At 37.8% G+C, this 22,418-nt stretch overlaps 1 protein-coding gene across 7 annotated transcripts in view; it reads left to right on the forward strand.

Annotated features, from left to right (window-relative positions):
* Positions 1–22,418, forward strand: part of CHL1 (cell adhesion molecule L1 like) — a 244,699-nt gene that overhangs the window by 205,396 nt on the left and 16,885 nt on the right. For all 7 annotated transcript variants that reach the window (XM_058166233.1, XM_058166232.1, XM_058166235.1 and 4 more), the window contains 9 exons: positions 2,273–2,397; positions 7,682–7,783; positions 8,020–8,217; positions 10,915–10,985; positions 11,682–11,901; positions 14,060–14,175; positions 14,844–15,048; positions 16,430–16,552; positions 21,393–21,572. In XM_058166233.1, coding sequence (XP_058022216.1) covers positions 2,273–2,397; positions 7,682–7,783; positions 8,020–8,217; positions 10,915–10,985; positions 11,682–11,901; positions 14,060–14,175; positions 14,844–15,048; positions 16,430–16,552; positions 21,393–21,572 — 1,340 coding nt within the window. The remainder of the gene's footprint in view (positions 1–2,272; positions 2,398–7,681; positions 7,784–8,019; positions 8,218–10,914; positions 10,986–11,681; positions 11,902–14,059; positions 14,176–14,843; positions 15,049–16,429; positions 16,553–21,392; positions 21,573–22,418) is intronic.

A 22,418-nucleotide genomic window follows, 5' to 3' on the forward strand; every position in this document is an offset into this window, starting at 1 on the left:
AATACTTCACACAGTTTGAGTCACCCTGATATAAAAAAGATGTTGAGACTCTGGAAAAAGTGCAGAGAAGAGCAACAAAGATGATTAGGGACTGGAGGCTAAAAAAACCAGTTGGAGGAATAAATGTCTATGGAGATTCTCAGTCATCCAGGTCAGGGGTCTCCAACCTTAGTAACTTAGTTACTAAGAGTTACTAAGGTTGGAGACCCCTGATCCAGGTTGTTCTAAAGATGCTTTTTCAAAAGGCAGCTGGATTTTATTGTGTTTCATTGAAAGCATTTTGCTTCTTATCCAAGAAGCTTCTTCTGCTTCTTCAGAGCTGAAGAAGCTTCTTGGATGAGGAATGAAATGTCTTCAAAGAACAACCAGAAACTCCAGTTGCCTCTTGAAAAAGCACATTTGGGACTAGTAGGAAGAACTGAATATGTCTAGTCTAGTGAAAAGAAAGACTAGAGGTGACATTATAGCAGTGGTTCAATAGCTAAGGGGTTGCCATAAAGCACCTGAAAATTGGACAAGAAGCAATGGATGGAAACTACAGTAGTGGTCAAAATTGTAGAAACCTTTTGGGAAAAGTGTATTTTCTAAAACTAGATAATAACACCATCTATTTTGTTTTTTGCAATAGTACCATAAAATTATATATCAATGGAAAGATAATTTAACCAAGAATGTAGTGCAGTAACTTTTATGAAGGATTTGCTATTAGAATAGCAGTTACACTATAAAGAAGAAAAGTGAAACATGTAAAAAAATGAGATATGCAAAAATTATCACCATGTCAGTTCATACTTAGTTGGGTAACCTTTAGCATGAATTACAGCCTTACAACATCTTCCCATGGAGTGAACCAAGTCTTTTAGTTCTGCAGCTGTTATAATATGAAACCAAGATTGAATGATTGCTTCTATTAATTGGGTTTTATTGGGTCACTTCTGACCAACAGGTTTCTTTAGTCGACTTCATAGATTTTCAACTGGGTTAAGGTCTCAGCTATTCCCAGGCCATTCCAGCAGTGGAATATGATTATCCTGAAACTCAAAAAAAAAAAAAAGTGGTGTTGTTAGCCATCTAACCTCAAAAATACACTTTTCCCAAAAGGTTTCCACAATTTTGGCCACTACTGTAATCAAGGGGAGAACCAACCTAAAAATAAGAACAATTAACAAAGAACAACTTGCCTCCAAAAAGCTGTGTTCCATCACAGAAGATTTTAAAGAAGAGATTCGATAGCAATTTTTCCAGAATGATATAGGGTCTCTTGCTTGAGCATGGGGTTGGACGAGAAGACCTCCAATGTCCCTTTTAACTCTCCTATCCTGTTTTCCTGTCAGTTAAAAATCAATGTTTTGACAACCGCCTGCTGTTACCTTATGTCTCCCACTGACCCGTACGCTCACACAGAGAGGGCCTTCTCAGGGTGCCATCCGCCAAACAATGTCGGCTGGCGGCCCCCAGGGGTAGGGCCTTCTCTGTTGGAGCTCCTACGCTTTGGAACGAACTTCCCCCTGGTTTACGTCAAGTGCCTGATCTTCGGACTTTTCGCCGTGAGCTGAAAACACACCTATTTATTCAAGCGGGACTGGCTTAAAAGTTTTATTAAATTTTTAATTGGGGCTATTTATGAATTTTAGGGTTTTAAATTGTTTTAAATTTCGGCCATTCCTGTAATATGCTCGGTTTTAGTTTTGTTTTGTTTTAATGTGTATATTGTGGGTTTTTTACTATTTGGCTGTACACCGCCCTGAGTCCTTCAGGAGAAGGGCGGTATAAAAATCTAATAAAATAAAATAAATAAATAAATAAATAAATAAAATCAATGTGAAAACCAATTAAAAGGCAGGGAGTGGGCTTTCAGGGTGCTAACCAGCCCCATGGCTGCTTGCTCTGATGTAAGCCACAGGCAAGGATAGATCCATGTTTTTACACATTTCTAAAAGGCCTGGAGACTGGATGCCTGCCTCACCTATGGGGGTAGAAAATTAGTGCTATATTTCTAATATAGAAATAGGTTATTTCTATATTAACCTAAGTTGACAAATTCCACTTAGCAAAGCTTTTAAATTCTCTTGTTTCTTCCTCCTTTCCATCATCCACCCCTCCCCACTCTGCATATACATTGGATTTATATATAATATACAAATTGGATGAAAGATGAACTAATTCTTAAAGACTGCTTCACAAGCAAAAACCTGCATATCTAAACGTTTCAAGAAAGCGCGAAATGCGTAGTTCTGGTATATAGATGTACAATTTGTATTTTCCCTTACAGAATAATTATTAAAAAGGATACATTGGTTATACAAAATGTGGGCCCAGAAGATGAGGGGGTGTACACATGTGAAGGAACTTCATTGCTTGATAGCGCCACAGATGATTCCCGCCTAATTGTCCTGGGTAAGTGAATTTTGTTCTTCTGTTCGCAAACTAATTAATATTGTCAGTTTAAATCCCTTTGGATTTTGGGGGGAGCCTATTCTTAGTGCATCTCTGCATATTAATGGATTCAATTCCCAATTCTGAGACCAACAACAATATTAGTTTGATTCATTAGAGTGAAATTCCCTAAGTTCTCACATAAAGTTCAGATTTTTCTAAAACCCCTTTTTTGACTGGATGTAAAAGTAATGAAGGTGTCAAGGTTATGTGCATTACACATAAATAGAGATATTAAAACACTTTCATTTTTGAATTTTACTGTATTTCTTTAGCCAGTTCCTAGATGCAATTATATCTCTTTAGTCATGTAGTTCAAGGCAGTGCACATAATGCCCCCCATCTGTCAGCTCTCCAGGGTAAACCAGAGAAGAGACATGACTAAATGAGCTAAATCTAATTTGTTGTGATACTGCATTAACAGAATCTTGAAAATCTGAAAGTACAGACTTCCCCCATCACTTTTTATTGCTTTATCTCTAGGGCGGGTGCTTTCTAAGTTTATTTCGCTGATGGTTAAGCCATTGGGAATTCTTGCCTCCCTTGCAGCATGTCTTCCCCTTGTCCTCCAACATGCCACTACACCAACCAAGACATTTACCAGACCCAGGCTGTCTTAGCTTCAGCAAATTGAATCTTCACAGTAGAGGCATGACACAATGCTTTCAGTGGAACTGAGATTTTAAGGAGGTGATTGAGCATGAAGAAAATATTGCAAACAATTATAATTATAATAGTTAATAATTGCAAATGCAGCATGAAAAAAAAAAGTCAAACATCCCTTGCAAATATTTGACAGGAGATAAACAGTGTATAAATTGATTAAACACAATGTGTTAAATGAAATGTATGCCACTAAGTTCAAAGCTGACCTCCAGGGAGAAGCAAGATAGAAAATAATAATAGCTTAATTAAATATATTAAACAAAGCTGTTTGGCTATAATTCCAATAGCTCCATTTAATATTACAATCACTCAGTATATGGAACTTAAATTATTTTACCTTGAACATGGAAATCCTGGCTTTACCAACTGTTAAAGCATGGTTCTCTATTAAGTTTGAACACATTTTCAGATATTTTTCATAAAGAGCCTCGTGTAATTTTGATTCATTTGTAGCTGGGAGAAATTAGTCTTTTCCTTTTACCTCCCTTGAAGTGCATTAAAATCATATTTAGCTGCCAATTTTATCACAGGACTGAACATGCTGTATCTATTCTTTTAGCCTCAGCAGAAAACCATGCCTTACAGGTTTTTAAGAAAGATTTTGAATGTCTATTTTTAACAATCTTTAATAATCAGGTATTTATGTAGCATTCTTCTCTACATCTATTTCATTTATTTCCTGTTACTAGGACAGTTACTTAATAAGATTCCCAATGTGGCTGAGACCAGAAATAAAATTTGACCTTTGTTGGGACCATTTCTAGCTATTACAGCAGAAATATATATACAGTATATATTCTCCATTGGAGCAGAAAGAAATATGTCATACATAAAAAAAAAACCTACATTCAAATTACCACTAGAATAGAAATATTTTTTGCTTGAAGTCAGTATTGAGCCTGAAAAAAAGAAATCCTCTTATTCCCTCACCTTAAAACTAGAAGTTTATTTGAAATTATCTCATTCTATGGCTCCCCAGTGCTTTAAATAGTCTGACAATCCTCAGAAGCGATTTTTCAGAACCGATGCCTACTGTGTGCTGTTTTTGTTGCTATTTTGTTCTACGGTTCACATTTGCAGCTTTCTAGATAAATTCACCTGTTTCTACAATATCTGCCAATCTTTAAAGCATTGCAGGAGTAGATACAATTACGTTCCTTTGATGTCTAGTTTAATAAAAACATGTCTAGGGGAGACATGATAGTAGTGTTCAAATATCTCAGGGGTTGCCACAAAGAAGAGGGAGTCGGGCTGTTCTCCAAAGCACCTGAGGGTAGAACAAGAAGCAATGAGTGGAAACTAATCAAGGAAAGAAGCAACTTAGAACTAAGGAGAAATTTCCTGACAATTAGAACAATTAATAAGTGGAATGACTTGCCTACAGAAGTTGCGAATGCTCCAACACTGGAAATTTTTAAGAAAATGTTGGATAACCATCTGTCTGCGATGGTGTAGGGTTTGCTGCCAGGGCAGGGGGTTGGACTAGAAGGCCTCCAAGGTCCCTTCCAACTCTGTTGTTATTATTATTATTATGTAAGGATAAAGAACATCAGACAGATCTTTCTGAGGGTGAGCTTTCTTCCTTCTATGATATTAGGAAACATAAAAAGCTATGCGTACAGCCAATAATATCAGAAATGGCTCCATGGTTTGTGCTATATTTTCTTAAGAAAGACATATGCATGCTGGAAGAGGAAGCAAGACAGATAACCAGCCAGTCTGACCAAGCAACTCTGTCACCAGCAAACATTAGGAATTGTACTCTTCTGCCACTGAAGGACACCAAATTGAAGATGGGCTGCCTAGTGCTTTTTTTATTCTGATGGTTTGTGTGGTTTCTTCTGAAAAAAAGATGTAGCCACTGTTTTAAAGCACGGCTTCTTCTGAGTTTGAGAAGCTAGCTTCTCTGAGATTCGTAAGATGAACTTGTCAAGCCCTTTTGAAGTTTATTCTAAATCAAACCTGGTGCCAAGGGTTCAGTTAGTAGTAAAGGGAGGACTAGTGGCAGTTATTATGAACAACTTTACTATTTTACCACTGGTAGTAAAGAACAGCTTTTGTACTTGAAACAAAGAAGCAGCATCCATAAAGTTTAACAGATAGCATCTGTTATAATAACCAAGTTATTCAACTTTGTGGGATGAATCTTCTTTTTTCTTGTAGAGACTCTTGCTGAGAGCTAGCAATTCATTTCTTTTATACATAACATGCTAACCTATCAGTTTTAAAGACAGCATATATTTAGATGATCCAAATGCCACCCGCACCCCACCATAGTAATAACTAGGGGATGTTAGAGGTTTTCTAACTTGTGTCCACATGCTCCTGGATTGAATTCATTCTAGCCATTTGATCTGTTCTGAATCTTCTGCTGCTCTTTTTTTTTAAAACCCTTACAATCCTATCCTAATTAGTTTACTTAGTAATTTCTTGACTGGTGAAGCATATAGGCTCTCTGCCCTTCATTGGGCAAAACTTTGTACCCCAAAGTTGACCCCATTTTATGTTTGCTGTACTTAATGGAACCCCAGCTGGGCAAAGTGAACCAGCAAAACAGGACTGCTGAGATATAACTACTTTTAGATAGCTTCAATCAAGTAAATAAAAAATGTCATCAACCTGCAACCCAACAAGACAGACACAGACTTCAGAGGATAATTAGAACTGCAGAAAAAACAACTGGAATTAAGATTGCCAGGATAAATATCAACAACCTCAGATATGCAGATGATACCACTCTAATGGCAAAAAGCGAAGAGGAACTAAAGAGCCTCTTGATACGGGTGAAGGAGGAGAGTGCAAAAGTTGGCTTGAAACTCAACGTTAAGAAAATTAAAATCATGGCATCCAGCCTTCTCAATTCCTGGCAGATAGATGGGGAAGAAATGGAGGTAGTGATAGATTTTATTTTCCTGGGCTCCAAGATCACCGCAGATGGGAACTGCAGCCAAGAAATTAAAAGACGCTTGCTCCTGGGGAGGAAAGCTATGGCAAATCTAGACAGCGTACTAAAAAGCAGAGACATCACCCTGCCAACAAAAGTGCATATAGTCAAGGCTATGGTTTTCCCAGTTGCAATGTGAAGGTTGGACCATAAGAAAGGCTGAGCACCAAAGAATTGAGGCCTTTGAACTCTGGTGCTGGAGAAGACTCCTGCAAGTCCCTTGGACTGCAAGGCGAACAAACAAGTCAGTCCTAGAGGAATCAACCCTGACTGCTCTTTAGAAGGCCAGATCCTGAAGATGAAACTGAAATACTTTGGCTATCTAATGAGAAAGAAGGACTCACTGGAGAAGAGTCTAATGCTGGGAAAGATTGAGGGCAAAAGAAGAATGGGACGACAGAGAACGAGGTGGCTGGATGGAGTCACTGAAGCAGTAGGTATGAGTTTAAATGGACTCCAGAGGGTGGTAGATGACAGGAAGGCCTGGAGGAACATTGTCCATGGGGTCGCGATGGGTCGGACACGACTTTGCAACTAACAACAATAACAACCAACCTGCCTTCCATTGAGGACCCTGTATACTGTGTACGTCAAAAAGAGGGCTATGAAAATATTTACAGATCCCTCACATCCTGGACATAAACTGTTTCAACTCCTACTCTCAAAACGATGCTATAGAGCACTGCATACCAGACAGACACAAGACACAAGAACAGTTTTATCCCAAATGCCATCACTCTGCTAAGCAAATAATTCCCTCAAACTATTTACTAAATCTGCACTACTATTTATCTCACCGTTCCCATCACCAATCTCCTTCCACTTATGAATGTATGATTGTAACTTTGTTGCTTGTATCCTTACGATTTATATTGATATTGATTGGTTCCTGATTGCTTATTTGTACCCTATGACTAAGTGTACATAGGGTACACTATAAGTGTTGTATCTTAGAATTCTTGGTGATCTTTTCTTTTATGTACGCTGAGAGCATATGCACCAAGACAAATTCCTTGTGTGTCCAAACACACTTGGCCAATCAAAAATTCTATTCTATTCTATTCTATTCTATTCTATTCTATTCTATTCTATTCTATTCTATTCTATTCTATTCTATTCTATTCTATTCTAAGCATTTTAGACTTTTATCTCTTTACTTTCATTTCTTCCTTGGGAATGCAAGCTCTCCTGCTTATGAAGCCTCTGTTCTACTGTCTTTATCAAGTCTAAGATCAGATAGCCTAAACCTAACTCTGATCATGTTATTTTGAATCATACGCTGGAAGGGACCTTAGACGTCTTCTAGCTACCTTGATTTCATCTAGTTCTTAATGATAAACTAGTTATAGGACTATGAAACGAGGGCTGGAAGGGATCTTGGAGGTCTTGTACTCCAATCCCCTGATTTCCTCTGATTCTTAAAGATAAACTAGTTACAGGCCTGTGAAACCAGGAGTTAACTTTGGTACTTCTACCAGTTGTGTCAGATTTTAATTTCTTGAATTGTTTTTCAACTTTAACGCAACCTTCTGGGTTGCACAGAACTTTTGTTGATAAATATCATTACAGTTTGCTGAGTTCAAAATTACATACAGTAGTTAAAAGTCATTCTTGCTTTTCTTTCCTATTCTTTAGATGTCCCTGACCCACCAGGGGACCTCCAACTCTCTGAAAAACAGGCAAGAAATATTAGATTATCTTGGCATCCTGGAAGCATTAACAATAGCCCAATTAACGGTAAGAAGGATTCTTCTGCCATGGTCTGGGTTTTATAAACTGACACTAAATAATTACTCTTGAATTAACCATATATCCTAAATGAAAGCACCGCTGAATTAATTTATTGTTGAAGGTCTTTGTTGTTAATCATTTTTTTCGGTTCTCATCCACCTTATTCCAGGGTAGTTTGTTCTTTAATTCACAGGCTTTCCTTATGGTGTTTTATTTTTTCTTCTTCTTCTTGTCCTTTCTAGAATCCATTGTGGAATTTGAAGAAAACCGATGGGAGCCTGGAAAGTGGCAGGAATTAATTAGGCTTCCAGGAAATGATACTATGATTGTTTTACCACTGATCCCTTATGTAAATTACCAGTTCCGTGTTATATCTGTCAATGCAGTTGGGAGAAGTAAGCCCAGTGAACCATCAGAACGATATGAGACACCTCCAGCTGGTATGTATTGTTAATTGCTTCTTTGTACATAATTATATACTGCAAATGGGAAGAAGGTATACTGATATGCAATGCACCTAACATATTATCAGGATGGTTGTCTTGCACTAAAAAAATGATTTTGGGGGAGTGGGGTGTTAAATTAAATACACAATAGAAGATTATAACCACCTTGGTTTGTTTGTTTTTGAACCTTATATTTTTTTTTACTTTCTTGTGTATTCTCTTAATTATGAATCTAGTGTTGAATGTCTTTTCTTTTCTTTTATGTACACTGAGAGCATATGCACCAAGATAAATTCCTTGTGTGTCCAATCACACTTGGCCAATAAAGAATTCTATTCTATTCTATTCTATTCTATTCTATTCTATTCTATTCTATTCTATTCTATTCTATTCTATTCTATTCTATTCTACTTGTTTGAATTTTTTTTTAAAGTTCTGGTTGGCATTCTTGGAATAAGCTATAATTGAGCTGGAAAGGAGCATTAAAAGGGCCACTCAAGTAAGTACAAATGAAAGACTAGTCCTTCCTGGATGATCTAAGGAAGGATCTCATATAAAACATAATTGTACCAGAAACCAATAGGAAACATTTTATAGACTCGATGTCTATGGAAATTCTCAGTCATTCAGGTTATGGTTGTCCCAAAAGTGTTTTTTCAAGAAGCAACCAGACTGTCTTTGTTTATCCTTGAAGACTTTCCACTTCTCATCCAAGAAACTTCAGTCAAAACTGAAACTTCTTGGATGAGAAGGAAAATGTCTTCTTGGAAAAACAAAGAAAATCCAGCTGCTTCTTGAAAAATCACTTTTGGGATCTTATAGACCACATATCCAACCACAGTAAATTTGTTACATTTTTTAAAGTTTAGAAAAAGGCATATAATTTAGAAAGTGATTCACCTTTTTTTCTTTCTGTTCTATACATTTCCACGAACTGATCTGCTTTGAAGAGGTCCTAGGTTGTTATAGAATTCTCAATTAACTTAAACTTCCTGCAAACTTTAATATGATATATTTCAAATTCAGTCCTTTCTTTATAGAGGCATGATTTTTTAATAGGACTTATCAGAACATAATTTTTTTTATTAAATCACAAGTCTCCCAAAAATTTCTGTTCACAACCAATTTATCTTGCTATAACATGAAAAAACTGGTTGCTGAAACAAACGTTTTGAATGACTTATTGATTTATATTCCCCTGATAATTGTTAGTGTTGGTTTTTTATTTTCCCAACTTTTCCAGTTCCATGCCTTACATTAATGATGATATACTTTCTGTTTTTCCAGTTCCACCAAGCCATCTCTTTAGAATAATTCCATTAACATCTACTGTTTTATGAAAATTACTATTTTGTTCTAATCCTATCATTTGAATGAAAATAACTAAATCCATATTGTTTGCATGGCTTTTTCTTTCCACTGCCCTTTTCAGAATTTTGTGACATGATTTCCAATTATAAATGTTGTGTGTGTGTGTGTGTGTGTGTGTGTATATATATATATGTATGTGTGTGTATATAAAATTTATATTTACTGACAAAAAAGTAAAGGGAGACTAGTATAGATCTATTTCAAGCTATTTAGTTCTCTCAGCTAACCATACCCTTCTGGGATTTGAACCTGGGCTTGCTTGCATATTAGACAGATGTATTAACTACTAAGCCACAGGTTCTCCTTGCTTTGTCAGCTGTACCAGGGGAAAGATGAAGTGGGTTTTTTCCTATCGAACCAACCTGGTCTACCCAAATATATATATATCAGAGGTGGTATTCACTTACCTTCGCTACCAGTTTGGAAATGTGAGTGCATGCACGACACCTCTGCGCATGCGCAGGACCTTCTGCACATACGCAGAGTGTCAAAAATGGGATGTGATGAAGTCTGGACAGGTGGGTGGAACCTCCTGCAGCTGCCGCTACCGGTTCACCTGAACCAGATAGAACTGGCTGAATACCACCACAGATAGATAGATAGATAGATAGATAGATAGATAGATAGATAGATAGATAGATAGATAGATAGATAGATAGATAGATAGATAGATAGATGGATGGATGGATGGATGTAGATGTAGATGTAGATGTAGATGTAGATGTAGATGTAGATGTAGATGTAGATGTATTAGGGGAAGGTAGACAAGTAAACATGTTGGAAAAATCACTTGCAGAAGTACCTACTCTAGAAAAAGAAAGCTTAAAATATAACTGTTAGAAGAAAATCAAATTAGTATAGATGTTGATACTGAAGGTTTGGGAATTGTAATTTACAAATTGATTTCTTGAAGAAGGAATCTCTCTCTCTCTCTCTCTCTCCCTCCATCCCTCCCTCCCTTCCTCTCTCTCATCAGTATTTTAAATGCAATTAATTTTAGCTATTATTTTCATTTTTCTCCTAGCCCTGTCCAATTCTGAACAAAGTATGCTTATTTGCCACAAACATATTTATAAAATGAGTGAAGGCAGTCTTCAAGATTAGTTTTGACTGGAGTTGTCAAATGGAGTTATGATGCATCATAAAGACAATAAATAAAACAGGGACATATAGCTGAACATTATGTAGGATCTTGTCTGTTCCTTTTAAAAAAAATCTTCCTTTTGACAGGGTTATATTAAATATTGCACTGCTCTTGAATATATTTGTAATAGGGAGATTAAGTAAAAATTGATTAATTGAATTATTCTTGCATTGCAGCTCCAGACAAGAACCCAGAAAACATCAGAATTGAAACTTCCAAACCACATGAGATGAACATGACATGGGAGGTAACAATTTTATATAAATGCTATGGACCCATTTGTTACAATATGTCCCACAACTTTTAAATAAGCTCCAGTGTACACAATGGGGTAGCATTTGATTGAATATATAAGTTATGATTAAAGAAAATGCTTTGAAACGGCACTAATCATGTAGTGAGGCAGAGGTGGGTTTCAGCAGGTTCTGACCAATTCTAGAGAACTGGTAGCAGAAATTTTGAGTAGTTCAGAGAACCAATAGTAAAAGTTCTGAGTGGCCCCACCCCCATTTATTCTCTGCCTTCCAAGTCCCAGCTGAAATGGGGATTTTGCAGTAACCTTCCACTGGATTGGGGTGGGAATGGAGATTTTACGGTATCCTTTCCCTGTCCCGCCCACCAAGCCATGCCGACCAAACCATGCCATGCCCACCAAGCCACTCCCACAGAACCGGCAGTAAAAAAATTTGTACCACTGTAGTGAGGGTAAAATATGAAATTTGTCACATTTTAAAATTCATGCTAAAATTCCACCATGCCTTTTCTTTGTTATTATTTTCTGGCCTTCTAATGTAACTTCCTGGTCAATCAGAAAATCCTATACCATTTCAGACAAGTGGCTGTCCCAGTCTCTTCTTAAAACTCTCCAGGGTTGGAGCACCCACAATTTCTGGAGGCAAGTCGTCACACAGATTAATTGTTCTAATTCTAACTTCATTTGCAGCCACTAAAGCCCATGGAGCATAATGGACCTGGTCTGGAATACAAAGTGAACTGGAAGCAACAGGATACCAATGAATGGGAAGAAGAAACAGTGCAAAAACATTTCCTAGTATTGCAGAACACCCCTACTTTTGTGCCTTATGATATCAAAGTTCAGGCAGTGAACAAGTATGGATCTGGCCCTGAACCTAATATACTAACTGGATATTCAAGTGAGGACAGTAAGTAATGGGAGGTGGGGAGAGATAGAAACAATCTCATAGATATGGTTTTTCAAACTCAAAGGTGCTGAAAAGGGATCTGACTGGTGGAAATTATATTATGGATAAATATTGTGGTATAGTACGTTTCCATGGATCAGAACTCTGATAATATTAGTAACCTTGGGGAGTTGTTTGAAATCTTGTATTTTTCTGGGTTTATCATCAGTACTGCCAACATCGCTATTTGGAGCAGGAAATAGGCCCATTTTATGTAGTATCCTGGGTCTGTCTATGGAGATTCTCAGTCATCCAGGTCATGGTTTTCCCAAAGGTCCTTTTTCAAGAGACAACTGGACTTTCTGGTTCTTCTTTGAAGATGTTTTGCTTCTCATCTTGGATGAAACGTCTTCAAAAACAAGCAAGAAAGTCCAGTTGCCTCTTGAAAAAGCACTTTTGGGAATATTCTGGGTCACACAATGATCAACTAGATGTATTTGAGAGCTCACAAAGCTGGACTAGAGGGTGAAATCTCTTCTAGTACTATTACCAGCAACCATTTAACACATTGCCCATGATTCGATAGGTAATGAATTGCCCTCAGTATTAGTATATATACCCTAATTGACAATGAACTTGTCTAGCCTACTGTAAAACTGTCAGTTGACATTATTGGCAGGCAAAAATGTATTCAATTTCCTTCTCCTTTCATTGCACATAAACCCATGCACACGAACACCTATACTCCTACAAGAGCTGGAAGAAATGGCAAAGAACCTGAAGGGATATAAGATATAGATATGAGTAAGATATCCCATACAATGTCATAGACTGACTCAGACAAATAACGTTAGATATTCTAACATAGTTTACCTACCAAGGATTTTTGGGAAATAAAAAATGCCTGCCTTCTTTTCTTTCCATCATGAGACATAAAAGAAGATGGCCATAAAGGAAATTAAATTAATATGCAACCAATAGCCTGAAAGATGTTTGCATAGCATTTTTATTAATTTTCATTTCATGTATTTATTTGTATTTATTTTTAGAAATAATTCAAGGCAACAACGTATCCAACACACCTTCCTCCTCCTACTTTCCCCACAACAACAACCCTGTCAGTTGGGCTGGACTGAGAAAGAATGACTAGCCCAAGTTCACCTAGCTGCAGCGGTGAAATCCACTTATCTTCGCTACCGGTTTGAGAACAGGAACGCGCGGGAGAGCGTGTGCAGTACACATACCTCTTCTGTGTATTTTTAGAACCTTATGCGCATGCGCAGATGGTAAAAATATTGGATGTAATGACATCCCGACAGGCGGAGCCTCCTGCCACTGGCACTACAAGTTCAGCAAACCGGGTAGAACTAGGGGGATTTCACCGCTGTCCAGCTGACTTTTGTGGCTAAGGTGGGACTTGAACTCACAGAGTCCCATTTTCGAGCCTAGTGCAGTCTGACAAAAGGGTGAACATATGAAAGCACAATATTAATTACCATGTTATTTTCAAGAGTATGGGCAATAGTTAGAAACAAGAAATATACAGGATCTTGATAATGACTGTACCTGCTTAGAAAATGCATAAGTCTGATTAGCAAATGGCAAAGAAAGGGACTGGAAGAGACAAAAGTTGGCTGACTTGAACTGAATTCCAGACCTGGATTTCTTGTTGCAGGTCCTATTTGTAGTTCATAAAGCTCAATTCTGTTTGGATTTGTTCCAAGGTATGTCCTGCTAACTTAAATCGGAGTAAATCTCATTGCTCAAATATATGCCCATAGATTAAGGCTTAGGTAAGATGCTATCAGTTATATTACACTACTATTACCGACATATGATTATATATGTGGCTTTTCATTATACTGCCCCATCATTTTAAATCCAGGTTATCAAATGGCTGTCACAGGCCTAAATCTAAACCCAGAGGAGTCCCTGCTCCATTTATTAATGTGTTAATGAAGTGTGAGGAAGATGCCATATCTGTCATCTCAGAATTGCCTGGAGTACTATTTGAAATTCTAGTTCATTAACTCTCATTCACTTCCAAAAGAGATCCTCTGAGATTGAGGATGGTTGAATGTTATACTAAATTTACAGATCATATAAGCACAAAGTAAAAACCTACTACTGTCTGCTGAATATAGGATGTCGTATAAATGTTTACTTCCTCTGTGTTCAGTTCCAGAAGCAGCTCCTTCAAATGTAATTGTGCAAGTCATGAATAGCAGTCTGGCGAAAGTCATCTGGTCCACAATTCCAAAAGATCGGGTTCGTGGACATCTTAGAGGATATAAGGTACATGTTAGTTTCCCTGTTTTCCCACAGTTGATCTTGATCCTTAAATTATTAATACACTTTTGTAGAAGGCTTATTAAACATTAGTTTAACCAGCTCAGCAAAAGAACTAGATGAAGCCTTTCTACAAAATACAAGCCCATTTATCTAATTTTAACCTTTGGCTAGGTTGTCTATAAGGGATGCAGTGGCTCAGTGGCTAAGACTCTGAGCTTGTCGATCGAAAGGTCGGTAGTGCAGCAGTTTGAATCCCTAGTGCCGTGTAACAGGATGAGCTCCCATTACTTGTCAAAGCTTCTGCCAACCTAGCAGTTCAAAAGCACATAAAAAATGCAAGTAGAAAAATAGGGACCACCTTTGGTGGGAAGGTAACAGCATTCCGTGCATCTTTGGCATTTAGTCATGCTGGCCACATGACCATAAAGATGTCTTCGGACAGCGCTGGCTCTTCGGCTTTGAAACGGAGATGAGCACCGCCCCCTAGAGTTGGGAACGACTAGCACATATGTGCGAGGGGAACCTTTAAATTTACCCTAGGTTGTCTATGGGTGTGTTTGTGTTTCTCTCTGTGTGTGTGCATATGTGTTGATGATTTAGTGATATGAATGCTGTCAAAGAGTAAGATCTGGTCTCTGCTTCAAAACTTCAAGCAAATATCCCTTCTGCAGGTCAACTGGTGGAAAATCCGAAACCGTCTGGATGAAAAAAATCATCACCCAGAGAAACACTCCTTGACATTTAAAGCAGACAGAAATGATGGAATGATTCCTGGTTTAGAGCCTTTTAGCATCTACCACTTAACCGTCTTGGCTTTTAATTCCAAAGGAAATGGACCTGAAAGCATTGCTTATGAATTCCAAACTCCAGAGGGAGGTAAAGTTGGAGAATGGGAGTGGGGAGAGGAGTAGAAAGAAAAGAATAGCTAACTTTTGTAACTGTATTTTTTTCCCTTTGCTGCTGTCTTGGTTGTGTGTCATTGTTCCCTTATCTGGGCATTCTCACAGTTGGAGATATCAAATTAATATCTGATTATTAAAAGGAAGTTTTTATAGTTGGTCACTGCAACTATATATTAATTATACATACTAGAGTTGTTATTATTGTGTTTGATAAAAGTGTATTGTTTTATTGTTCTTCCTTGGAATTTTCTAAGAACCCAATGGGTTCATATCAATTAGAAATTAGATAAGATCTCCAATGAGTTACAAAAACTGTCACTGGAGTCAAATATTCTGTCAGTTTTGGAAGCCATATTAGGCCGGAAGCTTCCAAGCTTCTCATGTGTGGGAAAGCATGAAGGGGGATTTATTTGAGGGTTTGTATTTAGACAAAATAGCATTCTTCCTGTCGGTCAAGGTCAGGACGAGCCTGTATCTGGAGAAGGAGTGGTTGGAGTGCTGTCTCGAGATGGGATGGATGGTGATTGGAGCATGTGATTGACTGATGAGTGAGGGGATGGTTTGGGTTTTTTTGATTTACTGAGGGAAAACCCAGAACTCTCAGATTCGGGTTTTCCCAGATGTGTCAGTATACTTACTCTAATAAATGGAACTTTGAGAAAATGCTTACCTCAGAGTTTTTAATTGGAGCAGAGGGTTTTCTGGGATGCTGACATACTAACTGTTAGTACCAGGGAAGTACTACTGAAAATATATGCCCTACTTTCTTGCAGTTTACTTAATATCTTTAATACAACACATTCCTTTTCAAGTGCAGATTCAAGAGCCCATAAGGCCATGCTGACTAACGGCAGGATTTAGAAAGTATGACTAAGTTCATTTCAAATGGGAGAATTGGGGAAAGAGAAAATTACAAATCTGTCATGTTTTCTTCATTTCTTAGATTTCCCCAAAACTACATACATTCTATAAAAACGGTGAATGAAATCCTCTGATAAAATAGTATTTATCTTTCCAAAGTTGAATACTTAGCTACTGTAACTCTCAAACAGCGGGTAGACTATTAAAATGTCCCAAGCTAGTCCAATTAAGTTTTGGAAACCTGAAAAAAAAGTTATATTCATTTTAGGGAATTAGTTTACGGAATTTAACCAATAAGATATATTTTGAAAAGTTGTCTGTATTTTCGGTAATATGTAGAGATGAAATGAGTGACTAATATTTACTTGCTTTGTTTTTATATTATTTTATTCTGTATCTAGATTACACCATATATTGCCCAACTGGATAAATTTTATAAGAACAAATTAATAAAAGTGTATTCATGAACATTTTTTTACTTATGTATTTTACAGTCCCAGAAAAACCACACTTTCTAAAAATACTAAATTTTGAAAAAGACTCTGTAACACTGTCGTGGGGGCCACCGAAAAAACCAAATGGCTTCATTACTGGATACACATTGCAGTACCAAATGAGTAAGCATATAAATATTCTACTTTGGGTTTAGGATTTAAAAAAAAAACATTTCCTTAAGGGAGATCATTCTTAGCTGATGTCAAAATATGATGGAAAGGATTTCCTCCTTTAGAATAGAATAGAATAGAATAGAATTTTTTATTGGCCAAGTGCAGGGGTGAAATCTAAAAATTTTCCCTACCGGTTCTGTGGGCGTGGCTTGGTGGTCAGATGACTGGGTGGGCGTGGCCAATAACAATAATTAATAAAAATAATTAACAAAGTATAAAAAACAATAAGAGGTACCAAAAACCAACTTTCACACACAACATAACTGACTCACACACAATGTAAAAGCAGCTGCACTTCACACTTCACACAGCCACAAAAAGCTCAAAAACCAACTTTCACACTTTACACACACACAACTGACACACACACACACACACACACAAAATGCCACATACAGCTTTCTGAGATTTTGTGTGTTTGTGTAGTTAGAGTGAAACACTACAGAAACACACCAAATCTCAGAAAGCTGCACAAATACTTTATTTTATTTTATTTTATTTTATTGTGGACTTCAAATCCCAGAGTTCCTCAGCCAGCAAAGCCAGCCAGTTGATCACCGAGGAAATAGATTAGCTAAGCGATTGATTCTGTCTGGCTGAAAGTGAAACTGCTTTCGGGCTGGAAAAAGAGCCTTGCGTTCATCAGTAATCAGGTAAGTGCCTTAGAATCTCTAGTCTTACTTGTAGAAAACATGTTTTCTACAAGTAAGAGTACAAGTAAGGTTCTGCTGATGAGGAACTCAGGTGAGATTGCCAGAGGAGACTTTAATTATTATTTTTTTAAGTTTAAAGTCTCTGCCAATCTCAGCTGAGGGGCGGGATCCTCAAAGGCTTTTTTTTTTACTTTTAAAGGCCTGTTTCGGCTGAAGCAAAACCAGCTTTTAAAAGTAAAAAAAAAAAACCCTCTGCAGATGGTGCGGCTCAGCAGAGGCAGGGGGGGCGGGGCCAGGGATTTTTGCTACCGGTCCTCCGAACCATCGCTACCGGATCACGTGAGCTGGCCCAATCTGGGAGCATTTCACCCCTGGCCAAGTGTGATTGGACACACAAGGAATTTGTCTTGGTGCATATGCTCTCAGTATACATAAAAGAAAAGATATCTTCATCAAGAATCATAAGTTACAACACTTAATGATAGTCATAGGGTACAAATAAGCAATCAAATCATATTAGGAAACAGTCAATATAAATCTTAAGGATACAAGCAACAAAGTTACAGTCATACAGTCATAAGTGGAAGGAGATGGGTGGTGGGAATGATGAGAAGATTAATAGTAGTGCAGACTTAGTAAATAGTTTGACAGTGTTGAGGGAATTATTTGTTTAGCAGAGTGATGGTGTTCAGTAAAAAAATGTTCTTATGTCTAGTTGTTCTGGTGTGCAGTGCTCTATAGTGTCGTGGTTTTTTTTCCCAATATTGTTACTTTTTTCAAAAAATACTTAAACCATGATTAAATTCTAATTGGGCAGAGACATTAAGTTGTCCTAACATTCCTACTGTAAATCTTTATTGTCTTTAAGGATTAGCAGGCTCCATACCATCTTTATAGGGTTAATTTTATTAGTCATGAAGAATTTCTTTTTTTCTTCCAAATCTACAGTTTGATGACTGAGGAAGCTGCAAGCAGATAGTTAACGGTGTGATTTGAGGGAAGAATGATAGAATATAGTGTTAAGTGTATTAAGTATGCTTAGTATAAAACCATATTCTAAAGCCTCTGTTGTGGTAAGCTTCCAAGAGTTCCCCAAATTACGTGATCTCATTCTTAATGATAGAAAATTGACTGACAGATCAAATTAATCTGATTTTTTAAAATGGAATATAGTTGCACCTCCATGACTGGAAAAAAAATGCATAAATACGCAAAATCAGGCATAACACATATTTGACGTTTTTGCCCTTTGTATTTGCTGGTGGAAGTTTATTGAATATTAAAATATAACCAAACTGTGAGGAGCTAAGTAGATCATGGCCTTGGATTCTGATTACCTAATTATTTTCAGCAAATATTCCAGGTTCAATATGCAAGTTGGTAGAATTATTTTTCTACGAGATGAACAGCAAATAAATTCAATAAATAAATGTTCCCAGAACTGTATCCTGATTTTTAATAACATTTTTACATGTAAATTTTACTTAGATTCATGTTCTATATATATATTGGTGGTGTGTGTATATACATTTTATTAAACAATCAAGATGTTTTCGTAGATTTTCACGGGTATAGGTATGTAGGTCTTGGCGTATTTGGGTCCTTTGCCGTGTAAGGTTGAGAGTATCTTGGTGATGTTTCATCTTTAGGCTGGTGCTTATGGCTTCATGCTTGCGAGCAAAGCGTGGTCGGAGCTGCAGTTCAAACCCCATCTAGCAGTTAAAAGGAAGAAACAGCTGCGATCACACATTGCTCCCAGAAGCACGAAGCTGAAGCCTGAAGATGACGAATGAGACTTCCAACTTTATGCAGGAGAAAACCTGAATAACCAAAGACCTACATACATTATATATATATATTGGAAGTGGAAGTATAATTGGAAGTGTCTTGGCGACGTTTCGACGAAGTCAGCTTGATAGCTTGACAGCTATCCAAAACAAATATAACCCCCCCCAAGCACATCCTAGATCTGACCAACCACTGCCTATCCAACACATACTTCATCTATAACGGACAAAAATACAAACAAATAGAAGGAGCACCCATGGGATCACCCCTCTCACCTGTCATTGCCAATCTCTACATGGAACACTTTGAAACCCAAGCACTAGAAAAATCTGATCACAAACCCAAACTCTGGCTCAGATACGTAGACAACACCTTCATAATCTGGCCACATGGGAAAGAAAAACTTGACAACTTCCTCACACACCTCAATAGCCTACACCCCAAAATACAGTTCACCATGGAAACAGAAGTTAACAACCAACTTCCTTTCCTAGATGTCTTAGTCTACAAGAAACCCAATGGCTCCCTAGGACACACCATCTACCAGAAGAAAACACACACAAACCACTATCTGCACGCACTCTCACACCACCACCCAGCACAGATCAACTCCGTAGCCAAGACACTCATCTCTAGAACAAAACGCTTAGCTGACGAACAACACCTAAAAACCAAACTACACACTCTCACAAATGTACTAACATCCAATGGATTCCAGAGAAATAAGATTACCAAACTAATCCAAAAAGAACCCCCCACTAAAATCCAAGACAGAGAACAAGAAAACGGCACAGCCCTCCTCCCATATATAAAAGGCACCACAGACAGAATCAGCAAGATCCTCCACAAACATAACATCAAGACAGCATTCTGCACAAACCAAAAAATATCCACCATCCTAAGAAACCCCAAAGACAAAATTGAGTTAGAAAATCAAGGAGTATATGAAATCCCATGCACCGCCTGCCCCACCACATACATCGGACAAACCAACAGAAGAATAAGTGCACGCATTGGAGGACACAAGAACTCATTCAAAAAGAGGAACCAACTTCTTCCCTGGTCCAACACTTTAAAGTCACAGGACACGATATTGACTTTAAAAAGACCAGAACTATCGCCAAAACTGAACACTTTAACAACAGAATAATCAGAGAAGCCATTGAGATAGAAAAACGCCCACACAGCATGAACAAACAAGATGATACTTCCCGCCTACCAGCCATTTGGAAACCCGCCCTTATTAACAAACGAGTCCCTAACACGAGGAATGACACCAGACCCACACTCACGAGGTCCACACAGGATGTCACCACCACACATCCACCCAGAAAGCAAACCCAAACCCACACTGATCAGGAAGCACGACCAAGGACCAGAAGCCACCCAATCAGTTCAAACCCCCACTGGCAGTTAAAAAGGAAGAAACAGCTGAAATCACACATTGCTCCCAGAAGCACGAAGCTTAAGCCTGAAGATGATGAATGAGACTTCGTCGAAATGTCGCCAAGACACTTCCAATTTTACGCGGGAGAAAACCCGAATAACCAAAGACCTACATATATATATATATATATATATATATATATATATATATATATATATATATATATATATATATATATATATATATATATATATATATATATATATATATATATATATGTTTTCTGAGGTTTTCACGAGTGTTTTGATTTCTTCTTTGACCCAAACCCACACTGATCATGAAGCACGACCAAGGACCAGAAGCCAGACCGCAGCTGCAACATTAGCCATTTCAAACTCCTCCAATCCATACATGCAGCAGACTGACACCCACTATGAAGATGTAGCACGACCACAAACACGAAGCCAAACAACAGCTATGCAGCTCACCAGCTCAAATCCCCCTGCAACTCATACTAATCTGAGCACAACCAAGCCCCCATCCAAACAGGACACACCCCCAGCCAATCAGAGCACAAAAAAACCCCCATCCAATCAGAGCACAGCCAAGCTCCCACCCAATCAGTTCAAACCCCACTAGCAGTTAAAAAGGAAGAAACAGCTGCAATCACACATTGCTCCCAGAAGCACGAAGCTGAAGCCTGAAGATGACGAATGAGACTTTGTGAAACGTCACCAAGACACTTCCAATTTTACACGGGAGAAAACCCGAACAACCAAAGACCTACATACATATATATATATATGTCCGATTATATATATATATATAAATTAATTACAGTTAAAGTGTTTTATGTTGTACGTTGGTGAAATATGAAGTTGACATACAAGATTTTTAACAAATAAACTGATTTCTAATGTTGATGTCTGACTAAATAGTGTCTGCTCCTTTTGTTTTTCAGTTAATGAGACTGATAACATTGGGCCTTTGCATGAAATCAGTATTACCAATGCATCATCATTAAGCTTCAGATTGTCTAATCTAAGCCTCAGCACAAAGTATAAATTCTATGCAAGGGCCTGTACAGTGCAAGGATGTGGAAAACCTATTACAGAGGAAGGAGTAACAGTAAACCATGACAGTAAGTTAAAAGCAGGGTTGAATGCCTGCAAATCTGATCTTAATTGTAACATCTGTGTATAGGACCTGAGGAAAATTAATCAGAAGGAAAGAGAACAGTGCTTATCATTACAAGGCTGTTACTTAAGGTTTCATATCATGATCTACTAAAAATATTCCTCACCAACCCTTTTGTGTTTTTCTTTTCTCCGAATATACTGTACATTTGCAAAATAGCTACCTATGATAATGCTGTGAAGACATGAATTTGTTATGACTTGCAAACTTGTTAATATAAGTAGCTCAATACCATGAATATTAGGCTGTGCAAAACTTCAGAGCGGTGCTTCATTTCAACAAAATGACAAATGAAACACTCCTCAAAGATCCTTCATGCAGTAATGATCTTGTCCCTTACATAAGATCCAGGAGAAGCATCGTGTTGTTTCACTATATCTGTGGCATCCTACTATTAAAGTCCAGGTAAGTGCCTATATTGCTTCACTGCTTTCTGTTTCAGAGCTACTCTCATTCTTCCTTCACATGTTAAAGGAGAAGGCTGAGAACAGCCTTCTTCAGCAAATGCTACAGGAGACATCTGAAGAAGCTTTCTCCTGAAGAGTTAGCCACAGGGCTTCCAAGGTTGAGAAGTTCTGGCCAGACTTGAATTTTCTGGAAACTGCAGAAAATTGCATACCAAATTTTCCAGAATGACGGCTCCAGTGCAGACTTCAAGAAGTCCCATGGTACAGGCTGAAGGTGGCCCACTCAAAATTTTCACAGCCCTCATATAGGAATCTTTCAGCTGATCACTTCTACGATGGGTTTCATGGTATTCCTCACAGACCATTTACCCATTTGAGAATAG

The sequence above is a fragment of the Ahaetulla prasina genome, chromosome 2 (genome assembly GCF_028640845.1).
Source record: "Ahaetulla prasina isolate Xishuangbanna chromosome 2, ASM2864084v1, whole genome shotgun sequence".
NCBI classification, from domain to species: Eukaryota; Metazoa; Chordata; class Lepidosauria; order Squamata; family Colubridae; genus Ahaetulla; species Ahaetulla prasina.